We start from the raw sequence: 19,429 nt of genomic DNA, 5'->3' as shown, positions 1-19,429 counted from the left end.
ACTTTGGCATTTGACATTTGAGACCGAAAAGAAATGGAATTTCTATTTTTAAACAAATTTAAATAAGGAGATTAGCATTATGATGATTACGAGATTTATTATATTCTATGTGAATTGTGAAACTACTTGATTCCAAAACACAAGCCTGTTCGAAAACAAAACTCAACCACTGCCCCATCTAAAAGTATCCTTTTGGCTTCGCACTCGTCGATTCGAAAAGTCGTCACGAACTTACACACTCAATCACTTAGGCACAACCACCGTGTCCCCGTCAACAGATTTTTCTTTTCTTTCGCGAACCTACGGAACCAAACGCGTGTGCTATCGATCCAAAACGACGACGGTTGCTCCTCAGATACGGACGGGAGCTGCTACGCGAATTTCACCGAGAAGAAGAGCACACACATCCAAGCCCGAGCTCAAGCCGAAGTCCAACTGAAAAGTCACTGCTTGGGGCACCAGCATTTATAGGGTGTGTATGTGTCTGTGCGTCTGTCGCCGCCACCGGATGATGAGGAGCTTCAACGCAACAGCCATACGCTTGAAGCAGGGCAGGAATCACGGCGCGTGAGGTTCTAAGAGCACCACCATGCTTGTGGATGATGATGGCGCTTGGGACGAATCGAGATTCGAGAGAAGTCCAGCTATACCTACCGGGTATGGTCAATGGAACACAAAAAGCAAAATCAGATATCGGCAGCCGTGAAGTGGGGTCTCTTGAGTCTTGGATGCATTATCTTTTGCCGAAAGTGGGTGGGCCTGGAGAAAGGTGGAACAGTGATGCCATTAGCCGTAGTTACAGTCATGGATTTAGAAGGAGCTACATCCTTCTCAATGCACCAATGGTTTCCATTCCACCAGATACTAAAACAAACAATGTTATACGTGAGCAAACCACCAAGAGTTGATATTTTTTAATGCTTGGCAGCACTGGTTTTGAAAAATCACAGCACTCTTATCATCAAAATCAGAGCCTTCCAATTTCGCATCGCACATTGCATCCTAAATGGAGGGAACCATGGGCAAAACTATTTATTACCACTAAGGCCCCATAGTTATAAGATGTCTATCTATTTAAAAATGATTTTCTGTCTGTCCGTCTGTCTGTCTGACTCTTATGCATTCGGAAACTGAACCAAACGGCGTGAAATTTTGTAAGGGGGTGTTTTTGGGGTCATGGGGGTTTCTAAGCATAGTGTGAGGTCCCTCCCATTTCTGAAAACGGGGGCGCCCATACAAATAAGATACTTGAGCAATAATTATGCGATTGTTTGTTCAAACATGTATCATTTTCACGTGCAACAACATTCACGTAAAAAGGGGTGATTTTGAGGGATATCAACACCTTCCAAGAGGATTCTAGGAGACCTCAGAAATTTCGTGGAATTTCAAGAACGTTTCAGGATGTTTCTGAACAGCTTCAAAGGGTTTCCAATGCGCTTCAGAGATCTTTCAGAAGGTTTCAGAGGCGTTCAGAGTCTACATGGGATTAGAGGGTGTTTTAGTGGAGTTTCGGAATGATTTTAGGTCGTTTCAGGGATGTTTCATGTGATTTCAAGTGGTTTTCACAGTTGCTCCTAGGGTTTTAGGTGCGATTCGCGGCGGTCCACCAAAGGGGATTCAAAGGAATGTGAGCAGGGATGCCACTCACGAGTTTCATGTTGGTTTTAGAATTTTAGATGAAATTCATAGGGTCTATAAGGGGTTCCAGGAGGTTTCCGAGGGATTCAGATACGTTTATGGATTTAAGGTGTTTCATGGAGATTTACAATTTTTGTTGGAGCTTCTGGAGCGTTTGATGGAATTTTAAAGCCATTTCAGAGGGCTAAGGAAAATTCCACTGGGCTCAATGGGGTTTCACGAGTGTTCAGGGGAATAGGAACGGGCTTGCAGTGGGTTTGTGAAGCATTTTAAAGCATTTCGCGAACGTTTCAGAGGATTTTGAGGAATTCCTGACACCTTCATTATACTCTTTGAAATCTCCTTAGCTCCACTCAAACGCTTTGAAAACTCTCTGAAATATCTAATAGGGTGGGGCGGGGCAAGATGGGTCACCTAAGGATGGATCACCATAACTTTGTAAATACAAATCGTATTGGTTTGTATTCATCCGCTACTCTTTAATACACTAGTTAGCTATACTAATAGTCGATAAAAAGTTCATTAAATATAAAATATGATATTAAACAAGCAGTTTTAAAAAGTGATCGATTTTGCGCCGTGAAAAAAGTGCGGGGCAAGATGGGTCACCTTTTAAGTAATTCACATTTTCTCAACGAAAAACGTCAAAATATAAGATTTGTTCCGCATTCATATATGATTCATATCCATACTGAGTAAACAAGAACTACTAGTAAACATTTTATAAATTTATTTGGAATATAAAAAAACTTTACGATTTGAGTGGCCCTAAGGCACCTTGAAAATTGTTGTTTTCACAAAAAATTATCATAATTTTATGTTATAATTTTGAGCGTTCATTCCGCTTGATTAAAATCATTTATGAGATAGTCTTGTAATAAAAAATAAATAACTTTTGAATGCTCCAAAAATACGTTCAAAATTGAAGGTGACCCATCTTGCCCCGCGGCCGTTCATATGGAGTTTATATGGAATGTATCGCATAAGAAAAATGGCTAAAAAGCATTTTATTTTTTTATTTCCAATGAGAGTGAATAATTTTTCAATCAATGCCCCAAACTTTTGTATATTCATGCTGGTCATCTAACAAAATTATAAACATAATCAAAACATTAGTAAGGGGCCCGAAAATGGCACTGACCCATCTTGCCCCGCGACCCATCTTGCCCCGCCCCACCCTACCCTTTGAGATGCCTGAAATTAATTAGGTCTTGGAATGCTTTAAAAGCCCCTGGAAACTCATGTGCATGTTTGATACTTTTTTCCATGAAAATAGAACAGCACTACTATTTCGGTAAGTTTCAGTAATAAATTGTACTGAGGTTCAGTGCAATTGACAAAAATGTATGGAAAAGGTAAACAAACCATTATAGCTGCATGAATCCAGTGTTCTGCTGTAGCAAGGAAGGTTGTAGGGATAATTTGTAATGAATACCTAACAAGGCTATGTAACCACGAAAAAAATGTACATTACTAGCACTTCATTCGTAAATTTCAGTGACCGTTTCTCTATCTGAGGTTTAGGACATAATTCTAGACATATTTCTTTAAGAAATGTTTTGGAAACTTTCCGAAAAATGAAATTCTTTGACAATTTTTTCAAGTGGTTTTTTATTTGAAATTATGTGCTCATTTCTCTGAACATTCAAAGTAGATCTCTGTCTTAAATCTAGTTCTTTTTATTGGTATCAAAACTTTATGGTATGTTCCTACGAATATCTTGCGAAATTCATACTATTTTTTGGCGTCCTTGGTTTCCACACGAAATTTTTGATGGTTTTCGTGCCAACTCGAACATATGTTGACAGCACCCTCTCAGATTTCAATAAAACTTTTGAGTGTGTAGACCTTGACTAGATAAGCCGCGTTGCATACTTACACACTAACAAAAAAACATCGACTTCGGTAATATATTACCGAAATCTCAACCGTTGAGTTTTTTTACCGGTAAAATTCGGTAAAGTTGGCAACTTTTATCAAGCTTCGTAAGAGTTTGATAGATAAACAATAACATTTTACCGAAATTTGGTAAAGTTTTACAAAATTTCGTTAAAAATCCATTACCGAGCGCTCAGTAGTTGTGATTTTGATAAAAAATATCGAACACGAACAACTGTATAGTTTCTTTAAAATGTATCTGGACTGTCTTTTAAAAGGGTTGAGCTTTTGTTTACCTATTTTTGACGTTCAAAAAAAAAACCTCTCCAGCAAAAAAGTGTATTTTAGGTGACTATTACAAAATAAGTCAAGTTTCAGGAAAGGGCCAATTCAAATATGACGTACATCATTTTTCAGGATTTTAGACCCTCCCTCCAGTCTCCAACCCTCAAGGATGCATACCAAGAACACTAGACCATCGTACATATTAAAAGAAAGGACTTATCTTGATTAATTTTAGCAGATCTAGATCAAAACTAAAGGTAATAAAATATAATATCAACCAATTCAAAATACTTTGTCAAAGATTCCAATCCTCTAGCATACATACTAGAGCATTTTTTTGGAAGATAAAACTTATCTAGATCAGTTTTAGCAGATTTAGATCAAAACCGAAGATATAAGAATGTAGTACCAATCAATTCAAAACACTTTGCTGAAGACTCCCATCCTGTAAAATGTATACCGAGAACACTAGAGCGTAGTATTGAAAGATAAAACTTATCTAGATCAGTTTCAGCAGAACTGGATCAAAACCGAACACATAAGAATGTAGTAACAATAAATCCAAAACTTTTTGCCGAGGACTCCAACCCTGTAGGAATCTATGACAAAAGGGTGAAGACATAAGGTGGAAGGACAAAAAGTCGAAGGATAAAAGGTCGAATGGGCAAAAGGTCAAAGGGACAAAACGACATAGACAAAAGACAAATTGGAAGACAAGAAAAAGTGACCAGAATTTGTTAGAAAACCGACAATTAAAATTCCAATAAAAATATCAGTGATACCAAAATATTTCAACAAATGAATACTACTTTAATGCCACTTGAAAGCACAGCCCATAAATAAAAGGAGGGAAAAATTTGTATACAAATGTTAGTGTCTGACTTGCATATGCTTTCTATAACAGTACTATAATGTTTCTCTCAATGAGAAACAACAAAGACTCATGAAATATTTTTTCTTATAAGTGATACACATCAGCTGGTAACTTGGTCTACTAAAATTTTTGTTCATTCGACCTTTTGTCCATTCGACTTTTTGTCCATTCGACCTTCTGTCCCTTCGAGCTTTTGTCCTTTCGACCTTTTGTCCTTCGCCCTTTTTCCCTTCGACTTTTTGTCCTTCGACCTTCTGACCTAAAGCCCTCTGTAGAATACATATCGAGAACACAAGAACGTCGTATGGAAAGATAAATCTTATCTAGATCAGCTTCAGCAGATCTAGATCAAAACCGAAGACATAAGCATCTAGCACCAACCAATCCAAAGCACTTTGTCGAAGACTTCAACCCTCTAGGATTGATACCAAGAACACTGGAGCGTCATATTGAATGACAAAACTTATCTAGATCAGTTTCAGCAGATCTAGATCAGAACCGATGACGTAAGAATGTAGTACCAACCAATCCAAAGGACTTTGTCGAAGATTCCAACCCTCTAGGATGCATATCGAGAACACTAAAGCGTCGTATCGAAAGATAAAACTTATCTAGATCAGTTTCAGCAAATCTAGATCGAAACCAAAGACGTTAAAATGTAGTTCCAGCCAATTCCAAACACTTTGTCGAAGACTCCAACCCTCTAGGATGCATACTGAGATCACTAGAGCGTCGTATTGGAAGATAAAACTGATCTAGATCAGTTTCAGCAGATCTAGATGGAAAACAAAAACATAGTAATGTTGCACCAATCGATCTAGATGACTTTGCTGAAGACTCTAACCCTCTAGGATGCTTGGCAAGAGCCGTCGAGAGCCGCAATTGATCGTAGCTAGGGATGTTCAAGATAGTTGCGAACATTTTGTATTACCTCTACAATATGCCTGATTAGCAGAAATCACGTTTTGCAGTCATTTTAAGTTGTCACGACCTTGGTCAGGCTTAAATTTTTCATGCAACCAAAAATATCAGATATTTCAAAAACGTTCCTTACTCACGCTATTCTGGAGGAAAAATAAGCATCCCTTAAAACATGAATTCTGTATAAAATAAAAGTAGAATAGTTGGGTTAAAGATCCCTGAGAGAAAATTGAAAATCGGTTCACTGAGGGCTGAGAACGAGCTGATCAAACGTTTAGTTCCCACTTTTTTCTGATCACGGTATTCCGCGTAACGTTTATCACGGTATTCAGAGTGTTAAACGCATTTGTACTTCACCTCACTTTCAGAGGTGTTCCGTAAACCTGATTCCTCCGAGGACGGGGCGCGTGCAATATTTTTGCACTAAATCAAATCGTAATCATAAAACACGTTTTAAAAATAATTCGACAATAGGGGCTGTCCATAAACCACGTGGTCATTTTTTTGGGACTTTTCAAACCCCCCCCCCCCCCCCCCGCGTGGTCATTAGTCCATACACATTTTTTTATTTGTCCATACAAAATGGTCATTGGCCGTAACCCCCCCCCCCCCCGCCCCTCATGACCACGTGGTTTATGGACAGCCGCATAGATCTATACTAAATGATTTTTTCGTTAACAATTGTGAGTATTTCAACGATTTAGGAAGAAAAAAGTGGTCCTTATATCGATAACCTTTTTTGAACGATCCTGAGAACCGCTGAAAGTCCGTTTTAGTGTTGTTCTCTGTATTTTGGTCAACAATTGTGTTATTTTAGGTAAAACTAGAATATTTTTTGTACGAGGAGCTCCAATGGTGTCACCGTTATGTGTGCCGTTCAAAAAATATCCCATAGTTTTGAAAAAGAGGTTTCTAGAAGACGAAAATGCGAACAACTCGAGTATAAATACATGGAGCAGCTGCATACTATCTGCATTTTCTCAGCTGTCAAGAACGCTATGAAGCTGATTTTTTCAGTGTAGTTGGGGGATTCCATAGGTTTGTTACCTACAAAAAACTACATCGCTGGAATGGAAGATAGCGGAGAAATAACTGGAAGAAGTCGGAAATTCTAATTTGAGCAATGGTATTCTACTAGGGCTGCTCAAACATTTATGAGAAAATTTAAAACTAAAATATCCTAAGTCTGACCACCTCAATTTGCTGTTTTAGACTCCTATAAGCTGCAGCACAAATTTGAGCTGAATTGATAATGTCTTAGGTATCGCTCGACTAGTCTGAAGTTTATATGGTAAAACTGGTACAAATATGTGCAGGAATGGCATAGTTTTAGTTTCTACCACTAGATGGCACTAGAAGCGTTCAATAACCCTTATTTTTAGTATTATTATAGGGAATTCTATGCGGAACTTCTTTGTTGAAGACCGATAAGTGATCCGATGCTTGCTAAAAAAAAGTTGTACCCTAGACTTAGTGTATCGAAAAAACAACCAGTTTTTATTGATGCTATTCGATAATGTGTTAAAATCACCACGTCAAAATTATTTTAGATTATAATTTTTGAAGCACATCTGTATCATTACATCTTGTGTATTATTATCGGGCTTTTACACAATACATTTTACTGATTTCGTCTTATTTACACATCAAATAGTAGAACTCGAAATGTTATTGGGCGCGCTAGTGTAAAACATAGGATCTGAAAATATTTTCTCATACCACCACGTTTTTGATTATTAATGGTTTTATATTTTTCACAGTTCACTAGAAATATGGTGCATTTGATGATGTGGGATTTATATTTTTATTGCAACCCTTTGATGAAATATTCCTGTTTGAAGGTTGGTACAAAATTAGCGCACGTACCCTGTATATATGCAGAAAAAAAATAAAACAGTAAAAATGTGTTCTTATTTTTGAAGCCTCTTTGTACAAAATTTAAAATTGTAGATCTCAGGGTTCAACAATATCTCCGCAAAAACTAAACCAATTTTGATAAAATTTTTTATGGCATTAGCTACATATAATGCACCATTACTGGGCCAAAAATCAGCTATTTTGGTGAACTCAGTCCAAAGTTATGAAAAAAATTGTTTGACCAAACTGTGACCGTACCACCCTTTATTTTCCAAAGACACTTTCAAAAGAGTTACAAAAGAAATTCATCACGTAGATCTGTATCCGCAAAAAATATTCAGAGTTTTTGAAAACTCAAATACCAAATTTGTGACAAATATCAGTAGAGTGAAAACCCGAGCAAAGCCTGATAGCAAATTGAAAACTAATTTTGATGTTGTGATATTGCAAATTTTGATAACTCAGGTTGTTGTCGTTTTGGTCGTTTTAACGGTTAAAACATCAAAAATGAGAGCAGAAAAATGTTCCTGTGACATCAAATTTAAAACAATTCCTGCTATCGATGATAGCAAATTGATAACTGTTTTTGTTATCAGCGCAAGAAAATTGAAAAATCGTTAAAGGTAGAGTTTTTCGGTTGATATCAAATCATAAATGCAATAATACAATTGCACTAATGATATATCCCTAGAATTACTTTAAATAGTTTACTAAAAGATTTAAAAACTGTTGTAACACTTAATATTTACATTAATTTCAAATGACCGGAAACCGAAGGCAAAATTTGAAATCAAATTAAGAAAAGATAAAATGATATCAAAATGTGATATCAATTTGTTGCTGAATACAAATCATGTTTTCGATTTGCTGTAATTTTGTTATTGGACTTTGCTCGGGAATCTTCTTATTAAATTTTGACCAGGAACAGATATCAGCGTGCAGTCATGATTCATGGAGGCTTGGTAACTTCCCATCACCAGCTGATGTGGGACTTATTCATTTCGCATTTCGCTCTCCTACAATTTTGTTCACGCATCGCATTGGATCGCACACGAAATGCTCTCTCGCTCTTCGCAATGTGTATCGTTCGTGTGATTCTTGCTCCCCCGTCTGCTGTGATTTATGTCATCATCACCCCCTGGTATCATTTCTCCCAACCAAAGCGGTTGCTTTCCCACGCAGCCATTACCCCTGTAGGTATACTCGGTAGCCCTCTTGGTGGAGAAGGTAGTAATTTGACCCGCTTTTCGACTGAAAGTGCAAATCACTGCACTGGGACGGTGATTTTTTGCGTTGATTAATTGACAACTGTATGATTGGGAATTTACCAGATTCGCATCGGATGACAAGTTTCGTAATGTTTAAACCAGAATCATCTGATGATTCACAAATGAAAACCTGTTAGTATAATTACATCTTTTCAGTTCATCCACTACTACTGTATAGCAACAGTTGATTCTTTACATACTGTCCGTCCGGTTGGATCAAAGGCTTCCGACAAGTGATTTTGAAAGCTTTTAAGCTTCCCTCCATCCGTTTTCCTCCTTTGTGCCGAATGAGTGGGCAGCACAAAAGAGAACGTTCCCTTCTTGGATTCTTCAACTGAACCATGGCACTGCAAAAAGTAGCGATACGAGCAACGACAGTTGAGTCGGTTGGTCAATGGTTACACATCCTTGCTCTCAGTCAACATGCACCGAGTGTTGACCAACGTGATGGATAAATTTTTAGTCATGATGTAATTGTGTTTTCTAGCTCTTCTCAATTCTGGCATCGTTCCTGAAGGTTTTTATCAAATTTGACTTATTATGAACTGTGTCTTTAGAACTCTTATGACATCTATACTATGAAAACTTCCGATTGGTTATAGCATCATTTCGTTCTAGGGTGTAGTTCAGGTGCATCATTTTCTCTGAAAAATTCTCAATCTAACGCCACAATAGGATGAAAATGGACACTCATTTCCGCCAGCATTAAAAAGCGACGATAGTCGTCAACTTAAATGACCGCCCACGATCCTTAGTCATCGGTAGCCATCCGACATAGTGCAGGTCCACCCCATTTGTCCACCCACCAACCTCGAAAATTTCCACTTTTAACGGTTTGATAGCGGCAATCTCACGAGATGATGACGAGCTACAGGGTGATGTGGTGACACCAATGCCAAGAATCGTCAACACACGAGCCACATTTGTAGAAAATGCTCTTCATTCATGACACGCAGCGGTAATCACCGCGCCGGTGTCTTATCGTTCGTTCTGGACTTGATTGGAACTGTACGTGACCTCCACCAACACGTGACGTGAACACAGGGGTGGTGGTGCTGAATGGTATCCATTATTGCTTGGTAAGCTCCTTGGTGTGTGGGAGTAGAGGAGAGAACTTCTCACTTTGAGCGCTCCTACATATTTGCGAGAAATTCCATTCAGGGAGGTCTGATTGAATGGATGCTGAGATTGAATAGGATGCTTGCGTAATGCGTATGGCTTTGGAGGAAAAGGTTAAAATCATACAACATTTTCGGTACAGAGGCGCTGCACACACTATTTTGATACTTCAAACTGGGTGGAACTTAACAATCATTTGTGTTCTACATACCACATCCCCTACCGATAGGATATGGATGAGATTGTTTAACTAGTTTAGCCAGAATAGGTGGATCACATACTGTATGTCAGGAAAGCTTGTTTTTCGCTAACGAATCGTTTGGCGCTGGAAAAGAAAGGCGAAACGCGAAGCGAAAAAGTGAAGAAAGCTTACTTGAGCTAGATGCTACTCCAGTATCGCCAAACCAGCAACACTTACACAAGAATCCAATGAGGTGTCTGACGAGGACTAGCAGCCATCTTCAGTGTTGATGATCTTCTAGAGCTCAATAATAGCATATTTTGATATGGAGATCAAAAAGTGATATGGGTTTGATTGACATCCCAAGTAACACACTTGTCACCGAAGAGTCACGGCGGCGCAGGTTTTTGTTGCGCAGAAGTCACTGTGACTTACTTCTAACAAATAAACACTTACTTGCTAGAAGTAAGTCACAGTGACTTTTACGCAACATAAACCTGCGCCGCCGTGACTCTTCGGTGACAAGTGTGTTACTTGGGATAAGAGATAAAAGATCTTAAATTAAGTTCAAAAATTTATTCCTGGAACATCATCCTAATATCATATTTAGATTTTGTAAGATCTAACCAATAGCAGCGAGCTCACGGCGTGCATATGATGAAGGTTTATCACAAAAAATTAGGCATCGCCAAATCCGCCGTTTTTCGAAAATATGGACTTCTAGCTTTCATTTAACGTGTTCCCCAAAAAAATCCACCGAGGGATCCCGAACAACTTTTTCAGAATACTGTTTTTCCCCATACAAAATGCACGGTTCCAAATAAATCCCTATTTCTACTTAACAAACATACCCAATTTTTGTATGAAAAAGTTCCCCCGATGGAATATTTCGATGTTGGGCTTGAATGAAAGCTGGTAGCGTCAACTTTCACGTAGCGTAAAAATTAGCGATGCCCATTTTTTTGTAATAAATTTGTTCTACCAGACACACCGTGAGCTATTCGTTTGATCTTGAAATATCAAATTTTGATATTGTTCAGATATTCCAGGAACATTTTTCAGATATTATTTTCAGATTTTTTATCTCTTATATCAATCAAACCAATATCACGTTTTGATCGTCAGTATTTCACCACTACCCGGGTACCTAAGCATATGAAGCTCCTGGGACCCTTTGAACAGATTTCTGACCAGTATAATTCAAAGAACAGGCAATAACCAAAAGAAGGAAAAAATCTCTACTCAACAATTGGTTTCGGATCATATGGATATAGCATTGGGTCTCCAGTTAGCCTAGTGGTTAGGGCTATGGATCGCCAATCCGGAGACGGCGGGTTCGATTCCCGTTCCAGTCGGGAAAATTTTCTCGACTCCCTGGGCATAGAGTATCATTGTACTTGCCTCACAATATATAATTCATGCAATGGCAGGCAAAGAAAGCCCTTCAATTAATAACTGTGGAAGTGCTCAAAGAACACTAAGTTGAAGCGAGGCAGGCCAAGTCCCAGTTGGAACGTAGAGCCACAAAGAAGAAGAAGAAGAAGAAGAAGAAGGATATAGCATTATAACTTGAAAGAACAGCCTATGATTAAAGGAAGGAAAAATCTCTGATAAAAAAAAACATTTGCGACGCCAACAAATTGACTAAATTAATTATTAGAAAGAATAGCCTATGTTTGAAAGAAGGATACATAAGTGATGATCGCATAGTAGAATGTCCTTGAATGAAAGTTTTTTTGATAGTAAGGTCAGAAAGAACATCATATGTTCAAAGAAGGAAATTTTTTGTTGTAAATGTGGTGAAACACTTAGTGTACCGTTAACTACCCACGCCGGGTCTCGAGGTAGGCTTGTGGATAAATAATATGGATATTGGGTCATTCTGAGTAATGGATCATTCGGGGTAATGGAATTCGGAGTAATGTCCTAAGGCCGTGCGTGGAGACCAGGCGTAATGTGATAGAATTGTGTGTTTATTCTTCTGAAGATAATGCGGCATAGTTCGCTTGATTGCATAACTCGTAGGCGTTATCTGTGATATTGATACTGTACTGTGAACGTTGGAAGTAAGGATTGTAGCGATGGCTAGCCGACGTTAACCTATTCTGTAAGTTACATCACAAATCAAAAGCAACAAAAATAACGCATTACACTTTCAGAATCCTCAGAAAAAGGACCAATAAAGGCCCAAAACGTCGGATCAGAGTAAAATATAACGTTTTAGCTGGTCTTCCGACTGCAAATGCCGAAAACCATTCCAATATGATGGCTAAACATCTAAATATACTTGCGTTGTGTGTAGACAGGAAGAGAGAAAGCGACGGACCAGGAATTGAACCCAGAGTCTTCTTCATACGAATCAGAAGCGGTAGCCACTAGACCATCAAGCCTGTCTTCATGAAGTCATGGTGATTTTCGGAGATTATGAGTTCTCCCCATAGGGACAAGGCAAAGTGCGATAGTTTTAACGCGATAATATCGAATTTGTGTTTTTTTAAAAGTGCCGTTAAGTTGATCACGACATCTTCTTCTTTTTGATTGAGCGATGATGAGCTCTCAAAGGCAAGCACTACGATTATATGCCCTCACGATATCCTAAAAAGTATTTGCAAACCTTTGCTTTCAATCTTTCGTATTCCAAATCTCGATGTACTGAAGGTTAACTGTTCATAAATAAATGCAAAGATGACATTGTTTAAACTTTTTACACCTAAAACAACGACAACATGAAATTTTTCACTTATCCATTTTATGGCTTTATCGGGCTTTTTCTACTCAGAGTGTAAGGGAGTATAGATCAAAGTGGACAATGAAATGATAGATATGATAGTATTCGCTAGGTTGCGAACAAGTGTGAAAATTTATAGAAGGTGAAAATAGGCAAGTAGGCCATGTATTGAACGAATACATCGAATGCGTGAAACTTCTGCCTTTATGACCACCTTACCAAGACTGGTAAAAGTAATTTCACCTTCTATAAATTTTCACACATGTTCGCAACCTAGCGAATACTATCATATCTATCATTTCATTATCCACTTTGATCTCTACTCCCATATACTCTGAGTAGAAAAAGACCGATAAAGCCATAAAATGATTAAGTTATAAATAGAATACAGTCGATAAATCAGAATGTTCATGAAATTTTTCGTGGATCAGTTTTCAGTTTGAATTCCCGGAGAAGCTTACGGAAACATTCACGAAAAAAAGTTCTTGGCGAAATTTTCATGAAGAGTTCCAGAGAAACTTCGGGTAAAATTCCCGGAGGAACTGCTGGAAGAATCTCCAGAAGGACTTCTGGAAGAACTCGCGGAGGATTTTATGAAGTATCCAAACAAGAACCTTTAGAAAATTCACGGAGCAACATCAGGTATAATTCCTTAAGAAACTTCTGAAAAACTCACGGTAGAACTGTCGAAAGAATTCTTGGAGTAACAATCGAACAAATTCTTCGAGAAAGTTCAGAAGGAATTTCCGAAAGAACACTCAAAGGAGCTTCCGAAAGAAGTGCTGGTAGAATTTCCGAAGGAGCTTCTGGAAGAGATCACAAACGAACTTCTACAAAAGTTCCCATAGGAACTTCTGGAGAATATCTGGAAGAGCTTTCGAAGAAAATTTCTGCAGGAATTTCATGAAGAATTTCCAGTGGAACTTCTACAGAAATTCGCGGAGGAACTCCTAGCAGTATGTCCATATGAACTCTTAGAGGAAATCCCAAAGAAACTTTCTAGGAGAATTTCCAGTGAAAGTTTCGAGGAATACCCAGTGGAGGTTCAGGAGAAATTACCTTTGGAATTTCTGGAGATCTATAACTATACTATATACGGGATGTGCGAGAGTTTGAAGAGTTTGAGAGGTTAGGAAATTCGGCTTATCAGTCCTTGACTGATAGAACGAAAACGTTTATGAGTCGTCCTTACTTTTCGGCAACGGTTGTTGCCATCCTCAGAAGAACTAGGTGGGGATGGTTTATTTGTACATTAGTTTTTTAACATTTTTTTTGGTTTTACTTACAATCAGTGAATAAAGGATATTTAGTGGCTTTGCTAAGCATTTGTCTGTGGTGTTTTGGTAGCTGTACATGCGCTGGGTGTAATATATCGATTTAGTTTCTTATGTTTTTGAATTGGAAATGTTAACTTACTATTTGATTGCTGATTTTTCGTTAAAATTATATGTTTAATGAAAGTGCTATTATTATTGGACTGTTTTTGAACTATTTTTGTTTGAACTGTACTGATGCTTTTATGGATTTTTGTTGGTGTGGTTCGTGTCTCCGCTCTTTTAGATCAGGACCCAACAAACGGTCTAATTATTGGTACGTTCGATAGTGTGTAGAATTGCAGAGTATGCTGTGTTGATTCCATACACATCTACTCTTCTATTCACTGAGTGTTCTGAATTGTAAATATGGCACTTTTCTTGGAAAGCTAGTGTGTTTCTGTTGTTTCTTCTATCTACTGTTTTCGTTTGGTCTAGGTTGAATGTAAGCTGTTCTGCCTTCTAACTCTGTTATTTGCATGTTGTTGTTCTCCATATTTTGTAGGCAGTGTTCTAACTTTTTGATGTGTGTTTTATGCCCTGCTTATCTTTTACATACACAGAAAACAATATTCATGTAAAATCCAGCGAAAAATCATGCACATAAAGGGAATGCTAGAGTTAGTGCATATTTACATGAGATATCATGTAAAAGTATGTTACGTTCGTGTAAATTTCCGTTAATAGTTGCGTAACCAGTTGGAGTTCATGATAGTTTACGCGATGGTTGGCGGAAATTTACACAATGGTAATGTAGTTTTACATTATATCTCATGTAAAAGTGCATTAATTCTAGCATTCCCGTTATGTGCATGATTTCTCGCTGAATTTTAATTACATATTTTTTCTGTGCGTCTTGCTAGCTTTGTGTTGAGAATGGCAGACTTTTGACTTTTCTGTTTGCAGGAGTGGTATGAATTGTAGTTCAGAATTCTACCGGAAGCATTTGTTTTGCTTTACCACTCCGTTGAAAGCTTGTTTCCATTTCTGGTAACTAGAGTGTCCAAGAATGCGAATTTGTCGGAAACCCAGGGAAAATTGGATCCTTTCTTCTTGCTAGTTGAACGTGGTCCTCTGTTCCTTAGGGGATTAACAAGAAGAGATAGTCGACATACTTTCTTAACATTGTTATGTGAAATTGTAGTTCCTGGATGACTGTGTTGATAACTCCTTCCAGGACTTTGTCCGCCAGTATCGGTGGTAGGGTACTGCCCTTCGTCGTTCCATAGGTTTGTTGATAGAATTTCTTGCTTGCTTGCATACAAACCTGACGATTTCTTAAACCATGTCCAGGCTGATTTCTATCTGTATATCGTTCCACCGTTCGATGATGTTTTTGATCACCTAGTGTCGAGGGACATTGGTGAAAAGGGACACTACATCGAGAGAGATCATTATATGATTATCTGTGATGTTCATCGCGTTAATTACCGCACTGAACTCCAACGAACTCATTACGTTGTAGCGGGATGCTAACATAAGGCTGAATTTCAAAAGGCTGAATGCACAAAAGGCTGAACACGAAAGGTTGAAAGTAACATAAGGCTGAATTTCAAAAGGCTGAATGCACAAAAGGCTGAAATTGCAAAAATGCAGTAAATGAGTTAAAGTACTTCTTCTTCTTCTTCTTTTTTTCTGGCGTAACATCCCAACTGAAACAAAACCTGCTCTCAGCTTCTATACGCATTTCAACAGATATTAATTGAAAGCCTTCTCTGCCAATTACCACTTTGCTTTGTATATCGCGCGACAGGCAGGAAGACACTTTATGCCCGCGGTTGTCAAGGAATTTTCCATAACAAAAAGTTTCTGGCCCGAGGGAGAATCGAACCCGGCACCCTCAGCATGACTACCCGTTCGCTAAGCAGATCGGCTCCATATATGAGTCCTAGTCATAGAATGTGCTTAGTGAAGAGGCTAGTGATGCATACCAACTAACACAAAAAATGACTGATGGTATTTCAATTGGAGATTTTTTCTTCCTTGGGCATGAGCTATTCTTTCGAGTCATGCTGTTATGGAGATTGGTTGCCATTACAGCTGCCAACAATGTGATTAGAGATTTTTCCTTCTTTTAAATATGTGCCATTCTTTGGAGAAATACTGTCATAGTTATGTAGGCTATCAATAATACATACTTAAGCGCGGAAAAACAGTCGTAACGCTTTCCGATTTCGAACATAGTAACGGAAGCATGTTCGTCCAATGCACTATCAACCAATGAGCGGTAGTGTGCGTCAAATGTCAAACTTAAGCAAAACCAATGCAAGTGTCAGGGCTGAGTGGTCGGCCAACTAGCACATTTTCATAAAGATCATTATATCAGTGTACGATATGAATAATTAGAGTGTAATGTCTGTTTGTCAGTGATGTAAGTGTTGCCTTTAGGCTCGCCGTTTGAAAACTAGTCGAATCATTATTTCAGCCTTATGTTATTTCAGCCTTTTGACATTTTCAGCCTTTTGTGATTCAGCCTTTCGTAATTCAGCCTTTTGTACGTAACCCGTTGTAGCTGCTCTGGAGTGACCTGCTGACAAAAACTGATAAGCCGAATTTCCTACACTAGAAACTGTACCGAATTTCCTACACTGTAAACTATAATTCCTAAAGGAACTTCGTACGCAACTTATGAATTCTAAGATGAAACATCAGAAAGAATCTCTACTGCAACTGCTGGAGGATATCATTCCTCAATCATTCTATAAATAGAAGAAGAAATTTGCACACACATTGAGGAATATCCTAATCGAAAGTTTAAATTCAAATAACTACTAGAAGAAGCAAAAAGCATCACTTATCATCAGTTGTACAAGGACTAGAAAGCAGGAACGCTAATTGATTTCAGCAATTTTAATGTATCCATTGCAGGGTGGAAACCGTTTTTATGTTTACCGATTATTGTGGATACAGGCTTCAATGTTTTGATATGGCTACAGGGCAGAGTTTTGCATCATTTATTAAAAATAAATGTACTAAGTTTTTAAAATTTTGCGTTGCAGTATTTAAACTAAGATCTTTGCGAGTTGCTGTTAAAATTTCAGTAACATTGAAGCATTATTTCTGCTCTACTGCACCGTCATTAGGAATGACAATGGGTCAGAGGGTCGAGATTGGGCCAAAACAATTTTTGAAATATCTCATCAAACATTGCGAATACCGAAGCAAAAATTGTATGGTGTCATCCTAGTAGTTGCCAGCAGTTTCTGTCTAAAAAATAGGTTTCTAGAGTAATTAGTTAATTTTTGATAAATCATCGAAAAAAGCTTGAAAATAAGGCCTTTTCAAAATGATTGATACTAGAATCTCAACTTCATATCCATCTTATTATATATTATTGGATGGTACACAGATCGAAAAAAGAGTGTAAAATTCTGGGACATATAATGCACATAATTGGAGCGTGAAGTTTACTTGACATATCATGTAAATGTCATAAAATGTCATGTTAACTTCCATTATATGTCATGTAATTCAGCATGACTCAAAGTGTTTACATGATATATAACACAAATTTACATGATATATCATGTAAACCATCATGGGTTGAAGTTTACATGACTAAAATGAAGTTTACATGATGTGTAAAACTCATTATTTTTATATGTGTAGTATCAACCTTGACCAAAACTTTTGTTGTCAATGCGGAACAAATTCAGTTGCTTTGACCCATGGTCCACTGCACAAATTTATTCTGGCCTGCTTACTCTCACGCGAAATTTCGTGTGAGAGTGAGCAGGCCAGCATAAATTCGTGCAGTGGGCCATTCTCACCCCCTCGAAGGGGTTAGAGTGGGTCAATTTCCATACACTTGTATTTTTAAGGAAAATTGACGAACTCCAAATATTTTCACATCATTTGTGCATGCAAAGTAGCAAAAGTTATTGTGGAAGTATGCATTTTTGACCCATTCCCACCTCCAACGATGGTAACTCATCGCGTAGGTACAATGGTTAGGGAAGTAATACCAGGGAAAACAACATTTTATGAAATCTGTCTAAATTTGTTGCCATTAGAGCTGTTCACGTAGACTTTGTCTTCCCCAAAAGTTCCTAACTGGTACTATAGAAATAATTAGAATATCTTTGGAAGCAATATGTAACGTGTACTGTAAAGCTATGGAATGCAGTTCGTTACAATTTCCCAACACCACATCATCATGGTTAGATTTGATTGATTGCACCTACTGTAATTCACTAAACCAAACCCAATGACTTACCCTTATTGTTATTGCTGTCGCTGTTTGCGACCGTTCCATTCGTTCCATTCTTGCAGGTGCATTTCATCGGCACTAGCGTTCCATTTCCGTTCATGTGATTCGTGTGCCCATTGACGCCATTCGACGAGTATCCATTTCCGTTACTAACTCCATTGCTCACCCCGTTGGTGGTAGGGCCGCTTCCGTTCAGGTGCAGCTCTTGCATGGCACTGGCATTCGGCATGATTACAGGGGGGTTTCTTTGTGTTATCGAATGAAAGAAAAATCACTTCCAGCTATTCACACTTGACACCTTCTCTGAGTAGGGGGTACTTAACACAGAGCTGCTCCGAGCAGGTTTGCCTTTTTCACTCTTGGCCACTTAGACTGTTGACAATCAAAAATTCAAACCTTAATCTCACTTTCTTCGCGTCAATATTTTCCGTCTCGTCCTCCTCCAGACTTTGCGCGTAATCTTCCACTCACGCACTTTCAAAAACGAAACTTCACACACTCTACAGGAATTCTTTCCCAATCGTGCACCGACAAACAAACCAAAAATTACAGTTCACTCAATCACTGGACCTAGTGGTACCAAGAAACCGCGCAAAGTACTTCGATTATCGGTTCTCGAGGGTCAACCGAAACAACGACGCACTCGCGCACTTCCACTTGGCTTGGGGCTTGATCGAATCGTGGCGGTGAAGATTGCGCAAACTGACGCACACGCGCGGGGAGAGAGAGAGAGACAGAGAAGACGACCTGCTCGGACAAACGCACGGCTTGAACTGAAGTTCACTGGCTGGGGTTCGCGACTAGCTAAAGTCCCGCACCAGCAGCAGGATCTCCCGACGGACGGCGTCGTGCGAATTCGTCGCGATCGACGCGATCAGCGAGAGGCGTGCGGCGGAGCGCGCGTGATGATTGATTGTCGATCGGTAGCCGCGACGCCGCCGCAACAGAAGGTTTGTTTCACACACAGGTGCTCGCTTGGATGACCTACGCCAATCGTCCGTCAATCGCGTAAATCGCCAGACATCAGCATCAGACCGGCGCGGCGCGGTGTGCGTTGTGTTCTATGAGCGTATTGATAATGCACCTGGTAACTAATGAGCAATATTATTTGTTGTGCACTATCATATACTTGTTGGGGATTTTTTTGTTCATTA

At 38.7% G+C, this 19,429-nt stretch overlaps 1 protein-coding gene across 3 annotated transcripts in view; it reads right to left on the bottom strand.

The window, feature by feature from the left end:
* LOC115263514 (GTP cyclohydrolase 1) overlaps positions 1–19,167 on the bottom strand; it is a 77,220-nt gene extending 58,053 nt beyond the window's left edge. For 2 of the 3 annotated variants that reach the window (XM_062854186.1, XM_062854187.1), the window contains exon 1: positions 236–383. Coding sequence is in view for 1 of the 3 variants with exons in the window: in XM_029866756.2 (XP_029722616.2) it covers positions 18,282–18,504 (223 nt within the window). In the remaining 2 variants the exon portion in view is untranslated. Of the gene's footprint in view, positions 1–235; positions 384–18,281 lie in introns of those variants that run through there. The other variant, XM_029866756.2, reaches the window with a different exon arrangement.
* Between the last annotated feature and the right edge of the window lie 262 nt (positions 19,168–19,429).

Source organism: Aedes albopictus, chromosome 2, assembly GCF_035046485.1.
Source record: "Aedes albopictus strain Foshan chromosome 2, AalbF5, whole genome shotgun sequence".
Classification (NCBI taxonomy): Eukaryota; Metazoa; Arthropoda; class Insecta; order Diptera; family Culicidae; genus Aedes; species Aedes albopictus.
The sequence above is the reverse complement of the archived record's forward strand: the minus strand, read 5'-3'. Positions and strand labels throughout refer to the sequence as shown.